Here is a 26685-nt window from a genome sequence, read left to right as displayed (position 1 = left end):
CACAATCTAGGTGAAAACCTGAAGGAATCTATTTTGAATATAGTGTTTTCTAGAAAATGAAGAGGATTTGACATATTTTGAACCCATATTTTGGGCCTTTCTGTGAACAGAATTTTTATAGAAAATGGATTTGTGATTATGTCAGCTGTGAAAAGATACACTTCTGATGGTTCATGAACTAGCCTTGCATTGCAAGACTAAATGATGAAAACCCAGATGTTATCTTGAAAAAAAATGTTTTTCATGTATCAATTATTTCTGAATTAAATCTTTGTGCTTCTTAATTATATTAGTCAGTGGTAAGTAAGCTCAGCAAAGCTGAGGATGTTCTCAAGAGCAGGAAAACAAAGCATAAAACAAACAAGCAAGACAAGGAACACACGATCATATTAAATGCAGTTTTTAAATTTTTCTATAATTCTTAAATTATACTATCAGTCTGGTGACTGAATGTGGCATCCAGTAGTCAGATTGACTGGCGTTCTGCAAAGGGGTGGGATTGTCCATAAAGGAGGTAATTTTTTATACTATTTGTAGTGGGGACAAGTAATTTCTGAAGCTATGAATTTGTAAAATAGTTGTTGTTTTGGTTTGGTTTATTTTTTTAATCCTTTTTTTTCCTCCCTTTCTCTTCGCTCAGCTTTCCAAATGAGGTTGAGTTATCTTTCTGAAGTAAATCTCCATGGAGGCTGGTATTCATAATGCAAATACCTCATAAATAACCATTCTCTAATTAGAGTGAAATCACTGACTGAGTTGTTGGAATGTTCCTTTTTAAGTTACACTTTGTATGAACTCTGCTGTGGTTCATGTGCATCCCACACGTGTGGATTGTCTTCTTATGTTTGAGTCTATCCACTGGGAATGCATCTGTATCCCAGGTGCCCTGATCATGGAAGAGACAAACGAAGCCTTTTCTTTGCATACAGCACTGAGACAGAAACTAGTAATGCTGGCCTAACAATTTGCCACTAAGCTAGATAATGGCTGAAGACTCTTTAAAATTTCCCTGTTGCCAACTTGCTATGACTCAATTAAAAATCCAGGGCTTCAAATTTGCCCCTTTTACAATACTGCTGAACTGTTAAATTCTGGACACTTAGATGCCTCTTTAGGCTATCAGGTTATGTTTCTGACCATGCTTCTCCATTTGCAATTGAATATATGGTTTCTCATGTTCAATTTCAAACTCTTTTAGTGGACTACTTGATGAAATCATTATTGCAGTCTTGGAAATAGAGAATTTGTCAATTTCAGGGTATGACGGCAGATTCCTGAACTCATCCGTCATTACAAAAACTATCTCTTGGCAGCTCTTGGGAAGAAGACTAGACATATCACTATAAAGCACTATTAAAAAATAATTATAAAGCACTATCACTGTGAGAATGAGTGATCATAGGTATACTCATCAGATTACTGAAACAGATTGTCATTTAATTTTTCTAAAGTTGGTGCCTAGAAGCCAGCTGATGGTCCAGACTTGCTTCCTGTGATAATGCAGTGTTATATTTGGGCTGCTTCCCAAGCCAAAGGTGGCATTTTTGTAGTATGGTTGATGCACATACTACCTTAATGCCCAGTACCCCTATGTTGGTGTTCATTGCCAGTGTTTTCAGTGCTGATTCCAGGAGCAAACAGTGCAAGAGAGGAAGGGTCTTAATTCGAAGTACATCACTTCTAGTGGAAACCCTATAAAACAGTGGAGTTAGCCAAGTAGGGGTAGGACCTGAGGGGAGGATCTTCTTGCTGTAGAAGAGAATCTTCACCTATCTTATACACAAGAACTAATGCTGGGTAAAATGAGTGCTATAGGGTATGGTTTTAGATAACTAAGAGAAGATACCAGAGAATCAGTGTCTTAGAACTCTGAAATCAAACGAGCTGTCAGGCTGAAGACCAAGACTAAATTTTGGTGTTTTACAAAAATTCACTTCTTTTTTTTTTTTTTTTCCCATAGGGAAACAGTTGGTTTAGTAATTGTTTCAATGCTTATGTTTCCAGTTTTGTTACTGAAAACAAAATAAATAATAATAATAATAATAATAGTAATGCAAAGTACAGCAGTGCTGGAATACCATGCAAGACCAATGGGGACAATTAGGAAAGCTGGTATTGATTATCTCAAGATTTAGTTTGAAACAATCTGAATGTTAGGATGGGATGCTGGAAGATAAGAGAGTTTCTTCAACTTGTATTATCCTTGGAGAGGCTGCTGTATAATACATACTGGTGTAGTTTGCAGATGTGTTCTCAGGCTGTAGTATCACTGGGCTGCTTTTCTTCCTCTGAACTGTTGTGCTTAATGAGCTTGCTTTGAAATCCCAGAGGAAGCTTTAAACCCAGATACTGAAAAGCTCATAGTGCAGGCATTTGGATGATCCTTAGAATGCAGTCTGCCAAGGAACTTTAGATTATCTCTGGGACATCTAATGATCCTTCATGCTCTGGTGTCCGCTGCATCTTTTTCAGCTGCATTGGAATCTAGGTATTTGAGCACTTGGGGTGAGAGCTATCAGTCCAGCAGAACTTTGAGCCTGTAATCCCGATTTCTAACTGTTTTCCCTGCTGTTTTAATTAATGGGGTTAGTAGTCCACTAGATACAAAAAATGCATAAACTTCAGAAACTAGAAATATTATTTCTTCTTTCTATGGATTTACTTTCTGAAATTTCCTGGAAGTTCTTTCCCAGTCTTTCTTTTACTTTGTTATGTATTATGCTATTGGTAAACAATGGCAGTTTTCTCTGCTATGGTTTCCCTTAGTTGTGTGGCATAGACTTACCTTTGTTTCTCTAATTCATTAGCAACGTAATTTTGCACCTTTTTTTCTAATAGAGTTGACCTAAGTGAATCCTGCTTTTTAACCTCTTTTAGAAAGTAACTGTGATCTGCAAAGCAGGTTCTGCCTGAGTAAGAATGATAGCTATGAATTCTCTGTAAAGCTAGGGGGTTGGGTTTTGTTTGTTTTAGGGCTGCAGACTGAAAAGTTTTCAGTTCCAGAGTTCCAGTAGATGACATTCAATTGTCATATTATTTATTCAGATCCTTGTCATATTATTTTCTGTCAGATGCCTGGAGTCCTTTATCATCAGTATACCACCAAATACTACTGTCAGGCAAAAAAATAGCTGAAATAGATTTTATTACTGGAGACAAAGTAAAATCGTGTTCGAAAGATATTTTAAGTTTACAAATTAATCAGGGGCTATTAAACAGAGTTGCAGAAGAAGTCCTTAAATTTTTGATTGGTAGAAACTTGGAGGGAAAGAATTGGTATCTGCATGTCACTTTTTTGTCATCTTTCTGTAAAAATTCATTACTACCTACTTCTAAGGTAGGTCTTTTGAATTTACATTATGTTCTGATGTTTTCTGATAGAGTTGTAAGAGAGACTGTGGTGGGTCTTGTACTACTCTTGCCTGCTTCTTTGAAGATGGTGAACATAGTGCTTAGATATGCAAATGTTTTAGAGGTGTTTGAGATAGAGACATTTTGCTTTTAGAAAACTGAAGAAGTATGAATGGCTGGTCAAAGGTTCCTTTGAGTTTCATGGAAGCTTTATTTAAGAGTTAGTGTATACTACTTTCGTATTCCTTCAGTTTGATACAAGGCACTTTTTGTAGTATCAGTAGTATGCATGGCAGGTCTTGCTTTATGTTTATGTCCCTAACTTCATTTCATTTGATCCCCCATGGAATCATCCAGTAGGGTTTCTTGCCATTTAGAATTTATTTCCAATTATTAGTTTGTAACTATTTTACTTTAGGTTATTGTTAAAGTCCTGTTTATTTTTTTCTGAGTTTTTTGCGATATCACTGTATTGTTCCTTTTTAAAAAATTTTATCAGTAACAGAAGTGTAGATTTATTATCTTGTAGGGAAGCAGAAAGTGGAGCATCAGCCTTTGCCCTGCAGGAGTCTTTATTGCTGCATTGTTCTACACACTTGCATAGTTCAGCAAATCATTGCAATGAACAGAATGCAGTTTATCAGAAACAATCTTTGTTTTATACAGCAGAAGGAACTTGTAGCATTTAGAATGAGAGAAGCCTGTAACATGTTCTTCTCTACCTTTTCTTTTTCTTCTTTTCTAATTCTGTGTGGTGATTCTGGTTTGTCCTGTGTTGCAGGAGATTACCTGGAGCAATAGATGTGATTGGACAGACCATCACTATCAGCAGGGTAGAAGGACGACGGCGTGCTAACGAAAACAGCAACATACAGGTTTCATACTGCAGATTTGCACACTATCTTTGGTTAAAAGACACACACTATCTTTGATTAAAAGACATTTTTGCTTTCCCCATAATTTCTGATTGAAACATTTCAGAGCATGTGGATGAATAATAGAGAAGTAGCTTTAAGCTCAGCAAGAAAGTTGTGGCAGTTAATTGAAATATATATTAAGAATAAATATTTGTTTTTTAAAATATAAATGTTTTGATATATTTCTTACTGAAGGGAAATGTGTAATGGAGCAGTGGCTCTGCCAGGTTTTTCTGCTGAAAGTGAAAGCCTCTCCATATGCAGTTTAAGAAATGTGGTGTTTTAAAAATAACATGTGGAGGCATAAATAGTTGATAGTATTATTGTATTATTTTTGCCATAAATTGTAAGGATAGTCTTTATTATTTTAATCTTTATGTGCTTGGATTATCTGAAGATAGCAACTAAAAGCATTAAGATTCTCCTGATTTGCCTGTGGAGAAGAATCGAAGTTGCTTGGTGCCCCAGCTGTCTTTTCATGCCAACTTAGATTAAGACTAAACAATGAAATTAATAATGGATTATAGTGCTTGCATTGAAAACATTGCCATGTGTTTTCATCTGATCTCACAGTGTTAAATTAAACCTTAAAGTTTTGGGTTTCTTTCATGCTCTTCTTTTTGATTTTTAAGAGATTTTTCTTTACATACATAAATTTAAGATGGTGAGGGGTTTGGGCCATATTCATATGGCTTATATCCTCTCTCACCTTATACTTGCTTTTCCCTGTTGGCTGCTCTTAGACCCCTAAAGGTACTTTGCAAGTATAGGACACACGCTGTAGGGATGCATAGAACTTAAACCATGTGAATGTCACTTGAGGTGCATAAGCAATACTTTCCTGTTGTAGTAACTGGAAAGAGAGGAAACCTATCTTCTACCCTTTCGACATAGCAATTGTAACCAAAAATTTGATATTTTACAGGTTCTTTCAGAACGATCTAATCCTGAAGTAGACAATTTTACCAAGCCACCTCCATTTTTCCCTCCAGGAGCTCCACCTACCCACCTTCCACCACCTCCTTTTCTCCCACCCCCTCCAACAGTCAGTACTGCTCCACCTCTCATTCCCCCACCAGGTAAATATCCTGTGCTGTAAAGGATGTGAAAAAGGAGAAGTGCATTACCATCAAATTCTTGATGATAATGAATTAAAGACAGTGCGTGTCTCGTGTATATTTGCCTATACATGTGGAATTTTCAAATTTTTTATTCTACTCTTAAATATACCTGCAAAGCAGAAGCAGAAACTCTTGTCTTTACTTTCTCAGCAGGAGTAATCAGGAGTAGTAAATAATTACCTCAAGACTAAGTGTTGGATCTTGCATCTTTGAAAATGCTTGAAGTGAAAAGCTGTTTTCTGTAATTCAGCTATTGTTAGTGCTGTTGAAAGGTACATGTTAACAAATCATTCTACAAACTTTGAAACTAAAAGTATGGTATACAATGAATTTGTGTTAGAAGTTGGATTCTCTGATGTGCAAGGTCAGAGCAGCACCAGAAGGTTTAATTCCCCTTTTCCCTCACAGTATAAATGAATTCCCAAAAGTCTGATAACAGTTGCATTTGATCTGTATCCTTTCTTTCAGCTAGAAGTATTACTAGCATCTCATATTTTTACCCAGCATTCTGTGTTTGTGAATCATAGAGGAACTTTCAGTCTGGTTTGAAATTTACTTATTTATACTGAGTATTTACAGAGACTTGATATTTATGGAAATTTACTGGGAAGGAGGGGTGTAGTAGAGGGTGTGATGGACATTTGCACTAATAGTTCCATTATTGTGAGCATTGCCTTTTTAAGGTACTAGATTCAAAAGGACTTAGCAAGGAACTAGGAATGGTCAATGAGAAATGAAAATAGATGGAGAAACTTTGGGAAGTGTTGAGTAGGAAAATGAAGGATTTGTTTATAGGAGAGACTGTTGAAGGTGGATCCCCTTTCCTTACTTTCTTTTGTTCTTTGCATAGTTTAGCTTGCCTTGTTCTGAAATAATACTGAGCAGTTTCTTTGCCATTCTGTTTGCATAGGGAGTCTTTTAAAAATTTCTCTAATACTCCTACATATGAGCAAGGGAGTAACATTACTATTTCTCACAAAGCCCAGCAACTTTGCAGGGCTTTGTAGGGTTTAAATCCCCATAGACAGGGTTACTTTCTTCAGTTGCTGCTGCTGCTCTTAACTTCTGCTGCCCAGTAAGCTCTGGCTTTCATCAGTGGTTGTCATGCACAAAATGGTGTAACATAGAGAACAGAAGAGAGGAGATTTAAAGATTAACTTATTCTGTGCCCTTTTCCAGGTTGTTGTGCACAAATATAAAAAATATAGTGTCTGAAGAGAGGATGTGCTATTGCTCTCCTGTCTTAATGCAGGAGATGCAGAAAGAAGAACATGACATTAATGCTAACTACAATTTTAAGCTGCATTAAAACCCTTCTGATATAATAAGTAGTTAATGAATTGCAATTTTTAGTAAATAATTGTTTTAATTGTAATTGTGGTACAGAAAAGGTGGTCTAAGTTGTATATTAAAAGCACGAGAGGAACCCTCGCAGACACCCCGAACGGACTTGGTGCAAGGACATCATTTAGTTGTACTGGACTGTTCTTATGAAACCCTTCACCTGTTGAGCCTCTCAAGGTGAAAGAAATGCACATGTGTTACAGATTGAGCAAGCAGGTTTGGCTTTAGTCTTGTGGTTTACAGACAGGTTTATGACATACACTTGTTGAGAAGGTCTCCTTCAACATCCTTCCGTGCTTCGAGTAGATTTGAAAATAATGATTAAGAGCTGTGGATTTGGTTTATTCAGGCCTGTGTTTTAATTGTGCTCTTGCCAGCTCTTTATCTTCAAAGCTGTTCCTAAAATAGAATCTGCCATCCCTCCTAGGTTCAGTGGAGGAGGAAAAAAACTACTCTTAACCAATATTAAACTGGGACTACTTGCCAGAAAATTTAAGTATTCCAAATATAAAACATCCTCCAAAAGCCCCTTTGAAAGAGGATCTTGCTTTGAAGTTAGATCTCTTGTTCTGAATTCATTCACTCTTGTGATTCAAATCTTTTTTGAGGAACAAGTCCTGGAACGACTCAAAGGGCCAAATGCAGAAAATTCTCAAATACTCCTAGGAGATCACTGGCTGTGGCAAAAAATGTGTTGTTTTTTGTTTTCTTGGTTTATTGCTATGTTGGAGTAATTTAAATCTAAAGAAGAACATGGATGTTTCTGTTTAACAGGCTTTAAAAGTTTTTCTATTTGTTTAAGAGTGTAGTTAAAATGTGACATGTATTTGTGATATTAAAAAAAATGAACAAACCATTACTCTGAAGTATTGAACTTCTGTCGCATAACTTTGGGAAGTTTGATGGTCTAGTCTTAAACCAGAGCTTAGCAATAACTGTACATTTGCTCAGCCCTGGCAAACAAAGTGTGTACTTTTCAGCTTGTGATAAAGGAGAGGGAATTTAAGTTAGTTTAGCCTGTGGCAAAAGAAGTTTTTAGACTGAGTTACATTGCATTGCTGTGGGCTATTACACAGTTCAGCTAATGTGCAGTGTGTTGTTAAGCTGTGGCAGCATTATCAGTTTGATTCCTTACTCTGCAAGCAGAGCACATGTGGCATTGCTTTTCTTTAGTAAAATCTACTTGATTTTCTGTAAATATTTCCCAGCTTTGAGTTAGTAGGATGGTATTTTGAGCACATTAGCACAAAATAGTAGCTATTAGTACTGTTAGGTAAAATAGTGCAGTAATGCCATTTGGGTTGCTTTTGATGAACAGCCTGAATATTTAGAGTTAGGCCAGCTGTATCTTTGTGGCAATACAATGTGTTGTAGAGATGTGACATGATCTATGCACAATCACCTTCTTGCACTGGTAATCAAGGTTAATCCTTATATTGCAAAGAGGTGACTCAATATTTCAGTCTTTTCTTTCTAAGAAGAAGTAATTGGTTGATCATGCTTCAAGTGTATTTTCATACACAGCGTTAGAAGAAGGTGCAGGAGTGAAGAGCTAAAATATTCTTGATTTTCTATTAACTGAAGTTCATAGGGGTTTTTGCTTATTGTCTTGTATCACATTCATGTGTTAAGATGAGGGAAAGCTTTGTTTATATCTTTTTAGTGATACTTGCTAACGTGGAATGTAGAAGAATTTTTTTTCCAATGTGATACAAGCACAAGTGAATTAGTGTCTTAAAATGGTGTAATCATTAATCATTACTTTTTAAATGTTCTTAAAGCTTTTTTGAGGAAAAAGCACCCATGTGTTTTTTTTCTAGTGATACACCTTATGTTAACCATTTTATTTAAATTAGTTGACCATTTCATCTCTGGCTATTAGTTGTATTGAGTCTGCCCTAATTTTCTTTGAATGGCTCTCAAGTGAAATTTTTCTTTTGACTTTTAATCTTGTGAGATTTTGATTTGCGTTTCTGCAAAGGCTGTAATTCTGAGGAATATATTAATTATTTGTTAAGAATTTCTTCCTTTTTGGTAAAGACTATTAGCTGGTGGCATTCCAGTAATTCTGTGTGGGGTGCTGAGAGCCATGCTCCCTGCCAACGTACTGGTTTTAGTGCAGTTGGCACTAAACTTCTGGTATTTTTCTAACTTAAGCCACTTAAGCCTCAACTTAAGCCTTTTTTTTTTTTTTTTTTTTTTTTTTAGTTGTTGTTGATTTTTTCATTGTTTGTTTGGTTTTGGGTTTTTTTTTTAGGGTTTTTTGTTGTTTGGTTTTTTTTTAATTTGGAAGGCTTATGAAGAAAATTAGCCAGAAAAGATGAATAGAAAATTCTTAAGCTATGAAATAGTTTGAGTTCCCAGTCTTTTGATTCAGAAATTTTCATTAGGAGTGTTTGGTCTTTTAACTGTCACATTTTCAAACTTCTTGTGGTGTGATTTCCAGTATTAATAATGATAGTGCACATGGGAAAGCTTGGGGGCTGGTGAAGAGTACGTGGATTGTGCAGTTTGGAAATCTGGTGTTTGGGATTCAGTTTTCTGATTTTCATTTTGCTGAGAGATAAGATTTGAAAATCTAGGACTGGACAGCAACTTTAGTTTTTTTAATGATTTGTTTAAGATTAATGCTAGTAAGAATTCATGTCATTGAAATCATCAGCAATTAGTGAAAATGTGTACTGATTACTCTTCTTCAGCTTGCAAATTCCTGCATTCTGTCCTTCTGCCAAGGCAGTTTGTGAGCAGTTGGCATTTCTAGACATAATAATATGTAGATGTAGTTACATGTTACTGCCATACAATAGCCTTTTGTTCCTATAGATGAACTAGTGATCTATACATAAAATCAATCATGCAGTAGCCAGTACATCCAGGAAGTTTTCTGAATGTTGAATCTGGTACTTGAATGAGAGGTTTTAATTTAAGGGGGTCTGGGTACTGTTCTGCCTGGATGTTTATGCAGTTAGGGCACAACTGATGAAGGCACTTGGCAAAGTTTTCAGTTCTCTCTCCCACTAAGTCTTGCAGTGGGTTGTCAGATTGAAAGTATTTATTTGTTAGTGGAAGCAGAGTGGTTCATAACTGAAAGAACTTTATGCCTGGTAAAGTAGTCTGTTTTCTGGTGATAGTGTTTTGTCCCAATTTATTATTTTTATGTACAGTGTTTAGTGTGTTTAATTGAGGTAAAGCTAGATATTTTGCAAAGTATGAAAGGATAACGTCTTCTGGAGTATATGAATGATTTTTACCTTGTAATAATTCCTTTTATGGCCAAGTAAGGTAGGTTTATATGTTGAGGCAGTATGTTTAGATCAGCTAATTTAATTGGGAACAATTTCTCAGCTTTTGGTTAGATTTGTAACAGCTAACCTAGATCTGAAATCCAGAAAAGTTAGGCAGTTTTTAAATGTCTTTGTGTTAAAGGATGTTCTTTTCTCATATATTTACAAGAAAATTGAGTACCAAACAATTTTTTGCCAAGTAGCAATTAAATGATTAATAGCAGTGTGGCATCGAATTGACTGAAAAGTCTGTGATGTTTACTGTTGCTAGAATATTTTGTCTGTGTGGACCTGCTATTTCCTAATATTCCTATTAAATATCAAAGGCTGGTTGTGATTCTTTTCATCCATCTATGGAATATAAAATAATGCAAATGCATTCTATTGGGTGTTCCTTTGCCTTCCAGATACTAAACATTTTAGGGTTATGGATTTAATTCTGATCTTGATACCCAGAGTGGTTCTCCTAATTTTTGTTTCTACCTAAATAAAATCCTGAAGAATAGGAATTAAAATTAAAAGACAGATTTCATAAGCTTTGCATGAGATTGTAACAATTGGTATTGATGTCAGATCTTGATCTGAGCACACAGAAAATAAATTGTCATTCTTCTTGATTGTGTACATGGTGATAGCTCAATCTGATTCTAGGTCTACACCTAATAAACTATTACTGTAACTGATGTATTTGTTGTCTTTTTAGGTATACCGATAACAGTACCACCACCAGGTAAACTTGATTAGAATTTTTTTTCCACATTTGGTTTTAAGAAGTGAAACTGATGTGCAACTTAGCAACTGAATAGATACAAAACTATCTATATAGACGTAGGCTCAGTTATTTTGATGGCAGGAAGAACAGAAAATGTGTAGGAATGCTGTTGACTAGAGGACCTAATCAGCCAGTTTCTTAGATGTGTGCTTCCTTCTTTTCTCTCCTTCTTTTTTCAGCCATGCAGAAAATACTTATAATTGTTGTTCATTAAGTACAGTTAGATATTTAGGAATTTTCCTATGCTTGTAAAATAATTGTATTTGTAAGAATGAAAAGGTATTTGTTTTAAAGAATGCTAATATATGTTTAATAATCTGCCGTTGTTAAGATGGAATGTACTTCTCAGTCTTACAAAGTAAAGCTCATTTACACAGTGAGAAACAGCTTTTACATTGTATTCTCTGGTAAATGTTTGCCACTGTATGCATAGCTAAATTCTTTTATGTGTTTATGTTGTGTGTTTTTTGTTTTTTTTTCCCCCTTCACCTAATTTTTTACTACAGGCTTTCCACCACCGCCTGGCGGTCCTCCACCTTCACTCATACCCACAATAGAAAGGTGATTATCTGCTTGAAATCTTACAAGGCAATGTATCACTATTTTGTAACTGAAAAAAATTAGTAAGGATTCTTTTACACTACCCAGTGTTTTATGGATTTTACCTCAAAATGGGAAGACAGTTTCAGGCTTTTACTGTATTTGTACGGAGATGTTATTAGTTTCACCTGACTATTCTTCTGAGTAGGTTCCTTGACCACGTAGTAGTTTAGCTGAGTTATGACACTATATCAATGTGAGACTTAATAACAAAGGTAAAATAATGATTGTTAAAGTATTCTTCAGTAGTCTGAGGCTTATTTAGGTGAACCATATACTTGTCAACCACTGCATCCTTTTCTCTAAATGCAAATAAGCAGTTTGGACAAAGATTAAAGCCCTAATAATCTATAGGAAATGCCAGAGTTCCACAGAATCCAAATTTGTGTTTCTGTTGTGTTCTAAGTGTACATCTTTAATAAGCCTATCTTTTTTTTCAATACCTACACTAGACTTACAATAGACGAGTCCATATATATATATATATATATATAAACAAAGGAAGAAAAAAAACATTGGCCTGTACAGTTCTTGAAAAGTGTTTGTATTTTGCTAGAGTCAAAACCAGGTTCTGTACAAAGCTCATTTAAGAAAATGTTACAAGCCTCTTGCCAGTCCTTTGGATTTCACTAAGGGAAGGTGCACCCATCTGTTCCTTTGAAATTAAAAATTCTATTAATATATATGCTGCAGGATGACAATAAATCTCCAAGAAAATCCTAATGTGATTTAATTTAGAAAAAACCCTAATGGGATGTATTGGATGTGCGTGGAAGTAAATTTATTATTTCATGCTGATAGTTGCTGTGAGTGGCTGCTGTGGTGATTGCATGTACTTGTAGGGACCGTTTATACAGTTTCAGAAATACAATGTAAAAAAATCAAGGGGTTTTGGAACCTGGGAGATAAATCTCATACATCTACACATTAAGGTGTTGCACTGGTCTTTTGTTATGATTGGTTTGGTTTTGTATTTAAACTAAGGTAACCCAAAACTTATTTCTTAGTCTTAAAGTGCTTTCAAGAACAGAAGTAGCACTTAGGTTAAATACTGCAAAGATAATTCATTCAAGTAATGTAGGAAGTGCTAAAAGTCATAAAAGAATTACATATGAATAAATTACATCTTGTGCACATATCATCCTTTTTAACCTTTTTGGTTCTTACATACTTGAGCTGGCTGCCAGTGTAAGAAGTCAGCATAGGAAATGTGTAGCTAATTTATTAGCTTACTTCTAGAACTGTGCATTTGTGCCCACCTGTTGTTAGATATACTCACATACCTACTTTCAACAGAAAGAATGAGAATGTCATCATTTATGGATGAAGTACTTTCAAGCAACTAGAGATTAAATTCCATATCTGTGCAAAAACTTGATACTTGAAATACTTGAAATAGAAAATTCTTTAAAAATACAAAATAACAGCTTTGATATGGATATTTTTGGTGTTAAAAGAACAGAGAATGCTGTTTTCATCTCCTGTAGTAAAACATAATATTTGTTTATAGACAGCTTCCTTAATTAGTAGCGATTAGCAAACACCTTGGTTTAGTCTATATGGTGGTAAGAATTCAGAGGAATAATATTCACAGTATATATTTATTGATGAAGGTAGCTTTGGTAAAACTGGACTTTAACATCTATCTTCTTTTCAACAGTGGACATTCTTCTGGCTACGATGGTCGTTCTGTTCGTGCATTTTCATATGGCAGTGGTGAGTGAGCTTGCTAGCTTTGAAAATTTTCACTAGTGGTATATCAAATTGAATGATACACTTGTCAGGTTTTTAGCTAAGAGACTAACCAGGTCCTTTTAGCAACTGTGAAAACTCTTTGCCTACCATCACAAAGAGATACATGCTGTTGCAAATTCAACAGCTCTTGGTAAAAACTATTGTTTTGCTTACTTATTTGTATGCTGGATACCTTTCTGCAGAATGGTTTGGGTTGGAAGGGACCTTTAGAGACCATCTAGTCTGACACACTCCTTGTCTTGGGCAGGGACATCTTTAATTAGATGAGGTTGCTCAGAGTCTGGTCCAGCCTGACCTTGAACACTTCAGACAGGACATCCACAGCTTTTCTGGGCAACCTGTTCCAGGGTACCACCGCCCTCATCATAAAGAATTTTTTCCTTATATCCAGTTGAAACTTACCCTTTTTCAGTTTAAAACTGTTGCCCCTGGTTCTGTCACTGCAGGCCGTGATAAAAAGTCTTTCTCCATCTTTCTTTTAAGTCCCCTTTCAGTATTGAAAAGCTACAATAAGGTCTCCCCAGTGCCTTCTCTTCTCCAGGCTGAAAAACCTTAACAAGCTAGGAAAGATGTTTTAGTTTGCCAGTTATTTTTTGTGGCTCTCCTTCTCTAATTTGTCTTGTACTGGAGGCCCTAGAGCTGGATGGAAGCCATGCTCATGAGAGTGCAGAAAGGGAGAATCACCTACCTTGACTTTCTGGACACACTTCTTTTTGTGCAACTCAGGATACAGTTGGCTTTCTGGGCTGCGAGCACGCATTTAAGCTCATACTTCATTTTAATTTACACCAGTATCCCCGAGTCCTTCTCTGCAGAGCTACTCTCAAGCAATTCATCACCCAGTCTGTACTGATGCAAGGATTGCCCTGACCCAGGTGTAGGACCTTGCACAGTGCCAGTCACCACCTCTGCCTTCAGAGCATCTGCCATCCAACCCCATTCCTAAAGGTTTTTCTTCCACCTGAATTTTTCTGCCTTCCTGTCCTTTGTTCTGTCGAGAGTTGGGCTGATTCCAACGGGATGAGGTTCAACAAGGCCAAGTGCCGGGTCCTGCACTTTGGCCACAACAACCCCCTGGGGAGCTCCAGGCTGGGCACAGAGTGGCTGAGAGCAGCCAGGCAGAGAGGGACCTTGGAGTCTGGATTGACAGGAAGCTGAACGTGAGCCAGCAGTGTGCCCAGGTGGCCAAGTAGGCCAGTGGCATCCTGGCCTGTATCGGGAACAGCGTGGCCAGCAGGTCCAAGGAAGTGATTCTGCCCCTGTACTCAGCGCTGGTGAGGCCACACCTCGAGTCCTGTGTCCAGTTCTGGGCCCCTCAGTTTAGGAAGGATATCAAGGTTCTGGAGCAGGTCCAAAGGAGGGCAACCAGGCTGGTGAAGGGACTCCAGCACAGATCCTATGAGGAGAGGCTGAGGGAGCTGGGGCTGTTCAGCCTGGAGAAGAGGAGGCTCAGGGGAGACCTCATCACTCTTTACAACTCCCTGAAAGGAGGTTGTAGCCAGGTGGGGGTTGGTCTCTTTTCCCAGGCAACTCTCAGCAAGACAAGAGGGCACGGTCTCAAGTTGTGCCAGGGGAGGTTTAGGTTGGACATTAGAAAGAATTTCTTTACTGAGAGGGTGATCAAGCATTGGAATGGGCTGCCCAGGGAAGTGGTGGATTCTCCGTCCCTGGAGATATTTAAAAAGAGCCTGGATGTGGCACTCAGTGCCATGGGCTGGTAACTGCAGCGGTAGTGGATCAAGGGTTGGACTTGATGATCTCTGAGGTCCCTTCCAACCCAGCCAATTCTATGATTCTATCATTCTAAATGTTCTTTATATCTCATGACCTTGCAAGAAATTTAGCGTTATAGAAACAAAAAAGGCAGTATTTTCTGAGCTACAAAGAAAATGTGTTAATAGTTTACACCATCTCCAAAACTAGCCTTAAGTGTCCCAAACTAATTACTGTTCAAAGCTCCCTCTTTTTCTATTTTAAAAGTAATATCAGAATTAAACTTTGAAAGTGTCTTTCTTTTTGTAGAAATTATTACAATAATCCATGAAGAAATAGAAAAAGTGACACATTACTTCATTCTAAGCAGTAAACACAAAATACCAGTTCATATTAGAAAATAAGCTTCCTGTGTGTTGTTAATAATTACTGGTGAAAATCTAGATATAAAAATGCAGACTAGCAGATAACTTGTTTATCTAAAATTATTGGGGTGCAAAGGACATGCTTCTGTCTGATGAGGATTGCTGCAGATGTGAGAAAGTAAACAAAATGTATTGTAGAAGTTTATACTACTGTTCATAATTCTTGTGTAGTATACATTTAAAATTAAAATAAAGTTTACATTTTAGATCAGAATATTTTGGCAGCACATGCCTCATAGACCATACATATGTTGTTGAAAGAGTGGCAAGTCAAGGAAATTAACAGACTTTAAAGTCCAGCTGGTTTTTTGCTATTTCTGGCTACTTTCCATAGCAGAATTTCAGATTTTGGCAGCATAATGAACAACATGCGATTGTATTAGGGTATTTTTTTCTGTTAACGGCTCATTTTATCTGTAGCCCTGAAGTGAAACAGTGTCAAGCATTTTGTTAGAGACAAAACCTCATATAAATGTTTTTTTTTAAAGAATTATAATGTTTTTCATTGCAAATGTATTTTAACAATGAAGTGGTTTTTTTCCTGCCCCACTGGCTGCTCAAAAGGTCTTTTGTATTCCTCCTTTGGACACTTGGCAAACTGCTGTCTTCAGCTTCTGCCAAAGCTTCCTGGGGCAGGCATAAGCCCAGACGATGTAGGAAAGACAGCCTGAACATAGCTGTCAGGAGAAGCCACTGGTTTTATAACCACAATGTTAAATGCAGCATCAGTAACACACTGTACATTGTTCAGTGGGTATTTATGTCAATTATGCTATTAATGTCTCTATGTGACACCATGGAGTCAAGTGAATATTGTTCTCATATTATAGATAATGAAGTGGAGCTCAAAACAAACGATTTATTGAAGGCTATGTTATCATTGGCTAGCAAAGCAGATAAGCAGAAAGTGAGAAGTCCTCTGTACTGTAAGTCCACTAGAGAGTGCTGTTTCCATTAAATACTACAGCCCTTATTTTTCATTAACAGGATGCTTTCACGGGACTTCTGGAGAGGGAGGGTAGATCAGAACAACTGGGGCATTAAGAGTAGTAGTTATTTATTACATCAGAGTTGGCAGGAAGCAATAGAGAAGCATGTCCTTTCTCTCTTCTCTTTGCTGGCTACCTAAAAACATCGTGAGGCAGTGTTCCTTTTTAAATTCTTAAGCATATCATCTTTTAGATTAAGATAATATGCTTAATTTTCTGAAACCATTATATTTTAGATGCAGTAGTGGTTGTGCTGAGTATGCATTCAAAGCAATGTCTTACCAAAGCATAAGTAGAAATGCTATTTCTTCTCCCCAGAATGAATTTATGGAATTTATTTCTAAAGCTGCTGTTACATCTCTAGACAGAAAAGTATGGCAAAGCACACTATAGAATATAAATTAGTGAATGAAAGCTTTGTAAATAATATTATATTTTAAATACCAGTATTTTAAAAAGCTAAAACTAAAAATAGTAGCATCTAAATACAAAGTTGGATGCATCATTTTTTCTTGTTTTTCTGAACTGTAATTTCAGAGCTACTGAGTTTCAAAGGCAGATTTTTTTTGCTTGTTTTGTTTTGTTGTTTCCCCTAAACAAAACCATGTTACCACATAAAATCAGATTCTGGTAGCAAATCTTTGCACAATTTTTGTTTTCAAAAGGAGTTAGGCAGTCTCTGTGGTGTACATCCTCTTTCTGTACATCTTTGTAACGAGTATTTATACGAGTCCCAGAGGCCTTTATTAGCATAATTTAAAAAATGCAGAGTTTGCTCAGAATTAACTTTTATGTGGAAGGGAAAGTTGAAAAGTATCATTGGAGGAGGCTGACAAATGTTTCTGTTTTCATGCATGAGTAGTATTACAGTTTTCCTATGGTATCTGATGTTGTTCTTTCTAATACCCACATCTTTTTCTTTAGTCACCTTTCCGCACCTTGCAGGTTCTGCTCCTTCCTGGTCCAGCCTGATGGACACCAGCAAACAGTGGGATTACTATGGGCGGAGAGAGAAGGAGAGGGAGCGGGAGAGAGAGCGATCCCGAGACAGGGATCGGGACCGGGACCGAGACAGAGACCGAGACCGAGATCGAGACCGCACCAGAGAGAGGGAAAGGGACCGAGATCACAGCCCAACTCCAAGCGTGTTCAACAGGTCAGTGAAATGTCTCAAGCATGCTGTAACTCTGCTCCACATCCTCTGTCTGGGTTAAATAATGTATTTCAACATAGAGCATTCACTTGTATGTTCCTAAGAGCTAGAGGGTGTGGCTTCCTCCCCCCTGCCCCACCAGCTCTTTTCTCTTGGAAACCAATATTAAATTTCCAAACGTGAAACAGAAGTGTAAAAGTGACAGTTCATGTCCCAACTGGTCATACAGTGCTTTACAGGTTGATGGTGCAATTTTAAACCCAGTGTATGAGTGGGAAATCCAGCTGTCTTTGACACTGGTAGTTCTAGAATAACCTACGGAAGTACTAAATGTATCTTAGTTGCCATTTCAGTCCTAGGAGCAATGTGGTTTGACATTAATTAATGGTGTTATTAACTGCTAAGATGGTTAGTTTGGTCATTAGCACTGGCTGGATAATTATCTGTCTGGTTTTTTCTAAAACTGGTATTTCAAGGTCTTTCTTTTCAGGCAGATGATGAAAATAATGGCAGATAGCTTTATTTGGCTTTCACCTCTAATGGCTTTAAAAAAAAAAAAAAAAAAAAAAAAAAAGAAAAAAGCTGCAACTGTTGTGTAGTTCTTGAGCCCAAGTAGAAAGCACAAAACATTTAATGTTGAGCTTGCAATGACTCCCTAGAGCAGAGGTTTATTTAGCCATTATTTGCTAAGTATTTTGGGGTAAGCATCCTGACACTTTTCTCAGTTCATTTTTTTTTTTTTAAGTTTCAATTTTTGCAGAATATTTATGTTTGCTATTAGGGAAATAGTTTTAACAGTGGTTTTATGCTGTGAGGATTGAGAGCACGAAGAGTCAACATTACTTCAGTTGAGAGGTGACATTTTTTGTATGATGATTGTTAGCTGAAGACCCAAACTGGGTGCAAGATGCGGGGGTTTTCCATGTATGCTGATGTGGTGATGTCCTCTCCCGTGCACATATGCTGTGTTCCAGGGTCAGTTTCTGAGAACTCCAAACCAATCTAAACATCTGTTTCTCAGACAGATTGATTGAAGGCCAGAAAGAAGCCTGGTCATTCAGGGGTGCTTGAAATGAACCTTAATAGCTTCCAGGCCTCGAGAAATCTCTGTGCTGCTGCCAGAGTTATCTGTAAAGGAGGGGGAAGAGCAGGCCTCCACTTTTTAATGTGACTAAATTATCCACCATCTGTAGCAAAGCTGTTGCCACATGGCTGTGTAAAAATAACGGGAGGCCCTTAACTAGTACAAGTTGCTTTGGGAGTCACAGAGAAGGTGGGAGAGGCTTAAGACAGAACATGCAGACATAACACTTAAGAAGGTTTATTTTCACTTTATGTGCACTTAAGAAAATAAAATGAAACCAGGAAGAGAATGTGAATTACTTTAGAGACTGCATAGATGCCTTAAACAAAGGGAATTTAAATAAAATTAAACTTTGTTCAAGCAACACTGTGATGGGATTTGGAGTGCTTTTTGCTGCTTTCAATGTTTTTAGCAGGTCTTTTCCAGATAAATAGCCTCTATTTGTGCTATAGTATTTCTTATAATTGTAAGAAAATAATTATTTTTATTCTGTTAATATAACCAAAATGTAAACAAAAAATTAACCTTCAGCTGTCTATATATTCTGTTCTATCTTTATTCTGTTCTATCTTTATCCTCAGATATGATATTGTACACTTTCACAACAAATCTCACTCTGGCCCCTTAATCAAATGTCATTCTTTTTGGACTGTTGTCCCTTCTGCAAAGACTATTTTTGTTTGGTTGTGGGGTTTTTGTTTGTTTTGTTAATTTAAAGTCAGTTACTATTAAAAATGTAAGCTTTGGAATTTGATTGATACAATCTTGTACTTTTTTTTTAGCAATCCGTAAAATAAAAGCAAAACCCATCAACTGCATTTCTGAGGCCCTGGTGCCCTGTAATCCCATACAACTGAGTAGATGAGGTTCTGTCTGGATAGAAAACAGCTTTACAGGAAAGGACTTAGTGTCCTGGTTGACAACAAATTGAACAGGACTCAGGACTCAGCACTCAGTGTGTGATAAAGGTCAAAACCTCATTGACCTGTATTTAGAGTGTAGCCTGCAGGTGAAGAGTGCCATTATTCCCCTCTTATTTGGCACTTCATACAACATGCAAAGTACTGTGCCCAGTTTTGGAACCTTTCATGTGGAAAAGAAGATGTGGATGGACTGGAGAGTCCAGTGAAGGTCAGACAAGGTAGTTAGTAGGGCTAAGGTGATGGAGTTTGTTTAGTTTGAAAAGAGAAGGATGAGGAGGGCTCTTAGAGGCTACTTTCAACTACCTAAGGGATGGCTGTAGAGAAAAACAGAGCCAGGATGTTTTTCAGGCTGCACAGAGAAAGGACAAGAGGCAATAGTTAAATGTCACAACAAGGGAAATTCCAGTTACATATTGGGGGGTGTGTGTGTGTGTGTGAATCCTCAGTCCTGTGATTCTTTGTGGAAGGATATTTTAATCCATGGGACAGTTTTTGAATGCATATATCAGAAGTCAGACTTTGCTACCAAAGTGAGATCTCCTGTTTTGGTAAGCTAATAGCTTTTAGCCTGTTTGGAAAAAGTAATCAAAGGTATAGAGAGCAAAGATTTTATGGGTTGGTGTGGTTTGAGACTTCTTTGCTAGCTGTCCCTGGAGGGCTTTAATAACTGCAATGTAAGCCCAGATAGAAAATGTGTAGATCACTGGTGTAATATTGGGTGCAAGGCATTTCTTCCTGTTCCTGAATGGTCCCATCATACTGGACTTGGCAAACTGATTTTTTGCTTTACTTATAGAGAGGTTCATTATTTTCAGACACACATACAAGCTGTCATGGTTCCTTATTAGTTTAGTAAAATAAGGTTTACAAAGGAGCATCAATGACATTTTTAACCTTTTCTAGTGTTCTTTAAAATAGTTGTCTAGCATCAAATACAGACTATGGGTTAACATTAAAGGTTTTGGATCTCAGCTTTGGAAGCAAACCATTAGGTCTGCAAGTAGCTCTCTGAGTTCTCAGATGGCTCATGAGAAGGCAGTGTTAGACATTCAAATTTTAACTTTTTAATTAGATACTCACCATCAAAATTTTAGTTCTGGGAAGTAATATTGGATATTGGCAGTCAACTACAGTTGAATTGTTTCTACTTTTTCCTGTCCTTACAGACCTTCAAAAATGTAGCATTTAAGGAAGTAAGTTATGCTAATGGAGCATTTGAGTGGTGTTCACTAACTGCAGATACTGTGCTTTTTTTGCTTTTGCTTTTTAAATTTTCATTAAACTTTTAGAACAGTTGTTTTCATCAAGTCAAAATATGAAAATATGTTCTTAAGCCTTTACATTCTTATATAATAATAGGGGGGGGTTACCAGCATTGTGGCAGGGCTACATTCATGGTAATCCAAGAGAGGAGTGCAAGTAGAGACAGAATTAACACTAGAGAGAAATCCATTTTAAAAGAAACCCAAAATATTGAATATATTTTACTGTCAGTCTCTCTCTACCTAGCTTTTCCTTTCTTCAAGCTGATATGAGGAAATAGACCAACTACTGAAATTTCATTTAATTTACTCAAATGGTGTAATAATCCAAAAGTGTGCCGCTAGGTGTTGAGTGTTACACACACTGATCTGGAAACACTACTAAAGTTTATGTAGAATTGTACTTTGTTTTTGCCCAGATACAGGTTTAACTTAACTCCTTGATAATATATAAATTTAATGTGGCACTGTTGTATTCTTTCTTCTTCCTCTTTTACTGAGCAATCCCCTTTCAAAATTGCATCAACCACAGCAGTCTAGTGTGTAAGGCGAAGAGTTTTAATGTCCTTTTAGCATACATGGTGGATCTCATTTAGAAAGCCTGAAGGAACATTAAGATATTTCTGTAGTTTATCTTCAGAGTGTGTAAAAGAATTTATCTTATTACTTTCCTGAAAATATTTTCTTTTTTAACCAGTGATGAAGAACGATACAGATACAGAGACTATGCAGAAAGAGGCTATGACCGCCACAGAACAAGTAGAGAGAAAGAAGACCGACACAGAGATAGGAGACACAGAGAGAAAGAAGAGACCAGACACAAGTCATCTCGAAGGTTTGATTTTTATTTTTTTAATAGGATATGAAAGACTTGACCAGTTTAAAAAAATAAACTTCTAAAAGAACCCCAAACAAACTGGAGTTTTGTGGAAAGACTGTAAACACTTAGATGTACTACTTGGAACAAGTCTGCTGTATAAAATGCGAACAGACACGAAAAAATTTTGGCCCTGGGTAACTTCATACTGAATTATGTATGCGACAGCCTTTGCTTGTGAACATAAATTAGGAATTTGTGAAATGAAGGGTAAAAATGGCAGGTCAAGAAGAGGTGGAGTGAAGCTGACATTCAGCAGCATTAGTGTAAGAACTCAATAGTGATTCTTAGTAAGTAAAATAATTATCATGGCCACTTGATAAAAATTGTTCAACTTGATTATTTTAAAATTAGAAATAAATTTTAAGTCTAGGGAAGGGGTTAATAAGAATGTTAAACCATTAAGCGATGCCATTATTAAAAGTATTGCTAATAGAGTAAGGGCTACAAGTGTGAAAAGTCATTCCAATTTCCCAACTAAAAGTACAGGACTGTTTGGAACAGGAGCAGGTGTCAGTTTTCCAATACACATGTAAAGGCCAGTGTTTTGGTACTCAGTAATTAAATGGAACATCAAATGTCATGCAGTTATTTGAGGTATCTTTTTCTCTATTTAGTAACAGCCGACGCCGTCACGACAGTGAAGAAGGGGACAGCCACAGAAGGCACAAACATAAAAAATCCAAAAGAAGCAAAGAAGGAAAAGAAGCCAGTGGTGAACCAGCTCCTGAACAGGAAAACACTGAAGCTGCCCCTGCAGAATAGGCTTGTGTGATTTTTGCCTACTTGCATATATATTAGTGCCAGAAATAGATTACTATAAATCTTGTTATTTTTCTGGGTATTAAAATAATTTTCTCTTAATCTTGTTCTGTTAGTTTGAAATCAAAGGTTACTTTGGTTTTTTTGAAAATAAAAGAATGAATTTTTCATGTTAAAATTCCTGAACTGACTTTGTCTTTTAAGAAACAGTGAGAAAACCTCTTACAGTTAGAGGGCTATGCTCCTACAATATACATAGGGCTTAAATTCTTTCCATTAAATTATATCCTTTTTTCATAAGCTGCTGGGAAGGTCATTCTTTTACTGTCTTGAGAAATAGTGCACATTCACTGTATTATATACCAACATCTGGAACAGTGTGGGTTTAGTATAGCTTTTAGAGTTCATATGTGAAAAGGTCATTCTTTAGTCCATTTAGGAGCAGGCAGGAACTGCAAGCTCTTCAAGAACCTGGTACAAAGGTGAAATGAAAATAAAACAGGGAAAGAGGGAAAAGTGCTGATCATTTTTAGTCTGATGGAACACTAAGTGTGGTGATCATACACTTGGTAATTATGCACCCACACAAAGCAGAGTGAATTAAGCTGGATAATCATCCCTGCTGCTTTTCAGTGGCTTAAGAGAAAGTTCATTTTATTCTTTGTTCTAGGGTAACAGCTGTCCTTAATGTGATGAAGATTAGCAAACATATCCTCTTCCCAGCTCTGGCTTATGAGGAAAAACGTAAGACTTTGGAACATGGGTTATTTGCAGAGAAAGGCAAAAGCCTATTTTAAGAAAAATGTAAGACTGTCATCACTTTCAGATTTACTCCATCCAGAGCAGTACCAAGTGCAATTGGCGTGGCAGTCCTGCAAAAATTGTACTGCCCTGTCAGGGTGCTATTTAGAAGACTTCCTTGATGGTATTAACAGGGTGCAGTGTACTTCCTTAAAATGTCTATATAAAAAAAATCCTATATTTAATAGTATTAATCAAAACATACAAGGGAAACAAGGTTATTTCATTTTGGATTAAAATAATGCCTGTACAAGTACACAGTTACAGTTATTTTAATTCTTGTAGAAATTAAATTCACAGTTTTACAGACTAACAAACAGTACTTGAAAGTCTTGAAAATACCAGCTTCATGCTGACCATGAAAAGGTACACATAATCAAAGTGCTATTAACATGTTGGATAAAAACCTTCACCTGATTTTTGCAACTGGAAAAACTGTAAGAAATTTTTCCTTTAGTTATTCAAGGATTTGGTTTTGTAAATCAAGATAAAGTGGGTGAGCAGGAGCTGCTGCTCCTTAAATTTCATTGTTACTATAATGCATTAAATATACATATATTTAAAAAACCAACAAAAAAACCTTAAGAACAAGGGGAAGGAAAGACTTAAGTCTGTAGCTTACATCACTGTGAAGTGATTTTTCTGACTGGCATCCCTGCTTTGGCTAAACTTGACTTTTCTTGTCATGCAGGTTGCAATTCACAAGCCTTTTCTTTTTAAACACATACTTGATCCTCTCCCCAAAAAGCAAAGTCTGGTGTTCCTTTTTTTCTGTGTCAAATTACTTGTCATACTCTCCTTGAAGACTTGTTTTATAAAAGAGTGCCAGGCCAGGACACGATTGTGAGAGTAATTTTTCCTTTCAGTTCTTTGAGCATCCTTGCCAAGCAGGCGTGCATCATTCCTGATGTGTTCCTGCCATTGACAGCAAGGAGGATGTCACCACATCTGAAAAACCAAAGGCAAATACGAGAGAACAGTTAAACAAGGTGACATCTTAAATGTTTGCAAATGCCAAAGCATCTCCTGAACTGGTAGGAAGAAATTAGTATTACTGTTCCTTCTCTGGCTAACTAGTCTTCATGAGTAAGGAAATAAAGCAGGTGAAAATACTTTACTTTTCTCTTGCAACTTGCTAATTAATTACAGATATTTGAAAGAAAATAGGTTATAGATTTTTTTTCAAGTGGGAATGATCTGTGTTCTGAACAAACTATGTCTGGAGGCTTTTTATTTGATTGAAGTTTATTCTGTAATTCTGCCTTTACTCTTAAATTCTATTGGTGCTTGCAGGAAAGGTTTTTGGTTGGGGATTATTTTGAGCTGGGGATGTGGGTGTCTCTGCACTACCCCAGAGATCAAACTGACCTTCATACTTACTCATATACTAATGACTGCTAGACAGATGAAATCATTCTACTATGAAGATAAATCTATTAAAGTTCAGGATGCTTTGGTCCTATTTCCAGGTCTGTCATAGTTAGTTCAGTATCACAGAGTCCTTTTCCCCCCTCTACACTGTCTTTAAGAAAACTTGTTAAAAAGAAAACCAAACCAAACCAAACCAAACAAAAAAACCCCCACAAATTAACTAAATTAAAGACATCATTATATGCTACTTTTCATTAGATAGTTATCATTACCTAATTCTGCCATCATTATATGCTGGTGTTCCCCCAACAATGGATTTGATGAAGAATGGCTTGTTCCCAGTGTGTTCTTCATAACCTCCTACAATGCTGAAGCCAAGGCTTCCAGATGTATTTCTTCGTAATACGATTTCTTTGCAGCTGTACAAATACCTGAAACAAACCAGGCTAATTAAATGTCTTGTGATTAACTTTAGATTCTGATGAATATCCCATTTCATAGACCCATATAGTGTTTTGAAGACACAAAACAGCACCCAAGTTCCACTGCGTTAGGCACCTACGCTTCTCTTCTGGTTTTGTAGTTCTGCTGTCCTCAACCAGTTATCCTGACAGTAAAATTACTAAGTAATCTTGGGGTTAAAATATTAAATCAGTTGTTTCATAGGGATTTAATATTTATAAAACTTCATTCTAGAAACTATTTCACTTACCTTGTACAGTCCTGTGACTTGTTTTACGTTCCAGGTAAGAGCCTGGATGTGATTAACTGTGTCAAAAGTGGTTAGGCATTTATTACGGTGGTGAACGCCAAAGGTAAAAAATTTCAAGGCCAATTAAATGAGCTAAATTACAAAAATCACAGAGATGGCACAAAGGGTACCATGAAGACAGGATTTTGAGCTTTTCCTGTCAAGTCAGGTGAAAAGTCACAGCACAGGAGACAGGAGAAGCCTATCCATGTCAGTCAGTGCTTTGGAGTACTGACACTGCTGTCAGGAAAACAGCTTTTCCTCACTATAATGAATAACACAACATTTCTGGTAAGAATGTTTTCAGTGATAGTTGTAAGTCATGCTGAGCCAAAGCTTAGCTGAAACAAGGAACTGGAGAAAGCAAGAGTAATAAGGTTATGTGGCTCTTTAAACTTTGCCTATTCTCTGTTGATGTAAATACCTGCTTTGTTTCTGTTTGTTTTGGTTTTTTTAAACAAAGCAGGAAAAGACCCATGAATTAAATTAGTTAGAGAGCAACAGAAATGCCTCTCCTTTGTAGTTAACCCACTCATCATTAGTGGTGTACCCAGGAATGACTGGAGAGCCTGAAAATCCTTTTGCTATTCCAAATCTGAAATTACAGGCTGCTCTACCACAAGCAACTGTTACAAGCTCTACTCAGAAACTCCTTAGGTTTCTAAGAAACAGCTTACACTTCTGTAGAAGGTTAAATAACTTTATATTAAAGACCCTATCTCTAGCTTTTTTTTAATTTGTCAAACAATTATTTTGCTGTGTTTCACAGCAGACTTTTATAGTAATACAAGATTAGTCCCCCAGGACCTACAAATATTCACCTGCTGCCAGGATGGTAGGTATATAATATTTGCACAAGAATTCACTGGCTGTTAATGAAAGAAACAGGTGACATTTCCTTCTTTCCTCAGCAGCCAGGCATTACTGCTTTACCATCTGTGGACTTCTTCAATCTGAAAAATCACTTAAACCCTCAATGTTTGATGGTACTTATCAATCCCGACCAAATGATACCAGGGCTCAGACATTAATGCTGTTACCTAGTATTGATTTTTTGGGTGGGGCTCTCTGATGCCATGCACACTGCCTTAAGGAGGACATTGCTGATACTGAAAGGTGATCAGCTAAATCCTAACACCATAGAAAAGAAAGAAATAGGTGAGTAGGTACAAACACAAGAAGAGTATGCAGCAGAAACAAACAAGGCTTGCATGCATATTGTACGTAGAGTCTGTAAGTTTATCAGTTCCATGGTCTTTATCAGTCCAGAAAGCACAAATACATGTATGCAGTGGAAGTGTATGCTAAATTTAGGTAAATAGACACAGCATATTAGTGTTAGGATTGTCCTCTCTGTCAGAGTAAAGAAAACACATAGGAAGCAAAGGAGCAACAGGGAGTAATTACTCTGTCCTGACTCCACCCCCCCT

General features: G+C 36.8%; 2 protein-coding genes across 15 annotated transcripts in view; one reads left to right on the top strand and one right to left on the bottom strand.

Moving 5' to 3' along the window:
• FIP1L1 (factor interacting with PAPOLA and CPSF1) overlaps nucleotides 1-22510 on the top strand; it is a 38816-nt gene extending 16306 nt beyond the window's left edge. For 4 of the 9 annotated variants that reach the window (XM_071743538.1, XM_071743535.1, XM_071743537.1 and 1 more), the window contains 9 exons: nucleotides 4133-4226; nucleotides 5194-5347; nucleotides 10721-10747; nucleotides 11296-11350; nucleotides 13050-13105; nucleotides 16113-16208; nucleotides 17196-17427; nucleotides 21391-21528; nucleotides 22188-22510. In XM_071743538.1, the coding sequence (XP_071599639.1) occupies nucleotides 4133-4226; nucleotides 5194-5347; nucleotides 10721-10747; nucleotides 11296-11350; nucleotides 13050-13105; nucleotides 16113-16208; nucleotides 17196-17427; nucleotides 21391-21528; nucleotides 22188-22335 (1000 nt within the window). In that variant the 3' untranslated portion in view covers nucleotides 22336-22510. The remainder of the gene's footprint in view (nucleotides 1-4132; nucleotides 4227-5193; nucleotides 5348-10720; nucleotides 10748-11295; nucleotides 11351-13049; nucleotides 13106-16112; nucleotides 16209-17195; nucleotides 17428-21390; nucleotides 21529-22187) is intronic. The other 5 variants (XM_071743542.1, XM_071743541.1, XM_071743539.1 and 2 more) reach the window with 3 other exon arrangements.
• The window catches only part of LNX1 (ligand of numb-protein X 1), an 83013-nt gene continuing 77845 nt past the window's right edge, over nucleotides 21518-26685 (bottom strand). For all 6 annotated transcript variants that reach the window (XM_071743528.1, XM_071743531.1, XM_071743532.1 and 3 more), the window contains 2 exons: nucleotides 24777-24935; nucleotides 21518-24081 (listed from right to left, as the gene is read on the bottom strand). In XM_071743528.1, coding sequence (XP_071599629.1) covers nucleotides 23946-24081; nucleotides 24777-24935 — 295 coding nt within the window. In that variant the 3' untranslated portion in view covers nucleotides 21518-23945. The remainder of the gene's footprint in view (nucleotides 24082-24776; nucleotides 24936-26685) is intronic.

Source organism: Heliangelus exortis, chromosome 4, assembly GCF_036169615.1.
Source record: "Heliangelus exortis chromosome 4, bHelExo1.hap1, whole genome shotgun sequence".
Taxonomy (NCBI): Eukaryota; Metazoa; Chordata; class Aves; order Apodiformes; family Trochilidae; genus Heliangelus; species Heliangelus exortis.
This window is presented reverse-complemented; position numbering and strand designations above follow the sequence as displayed.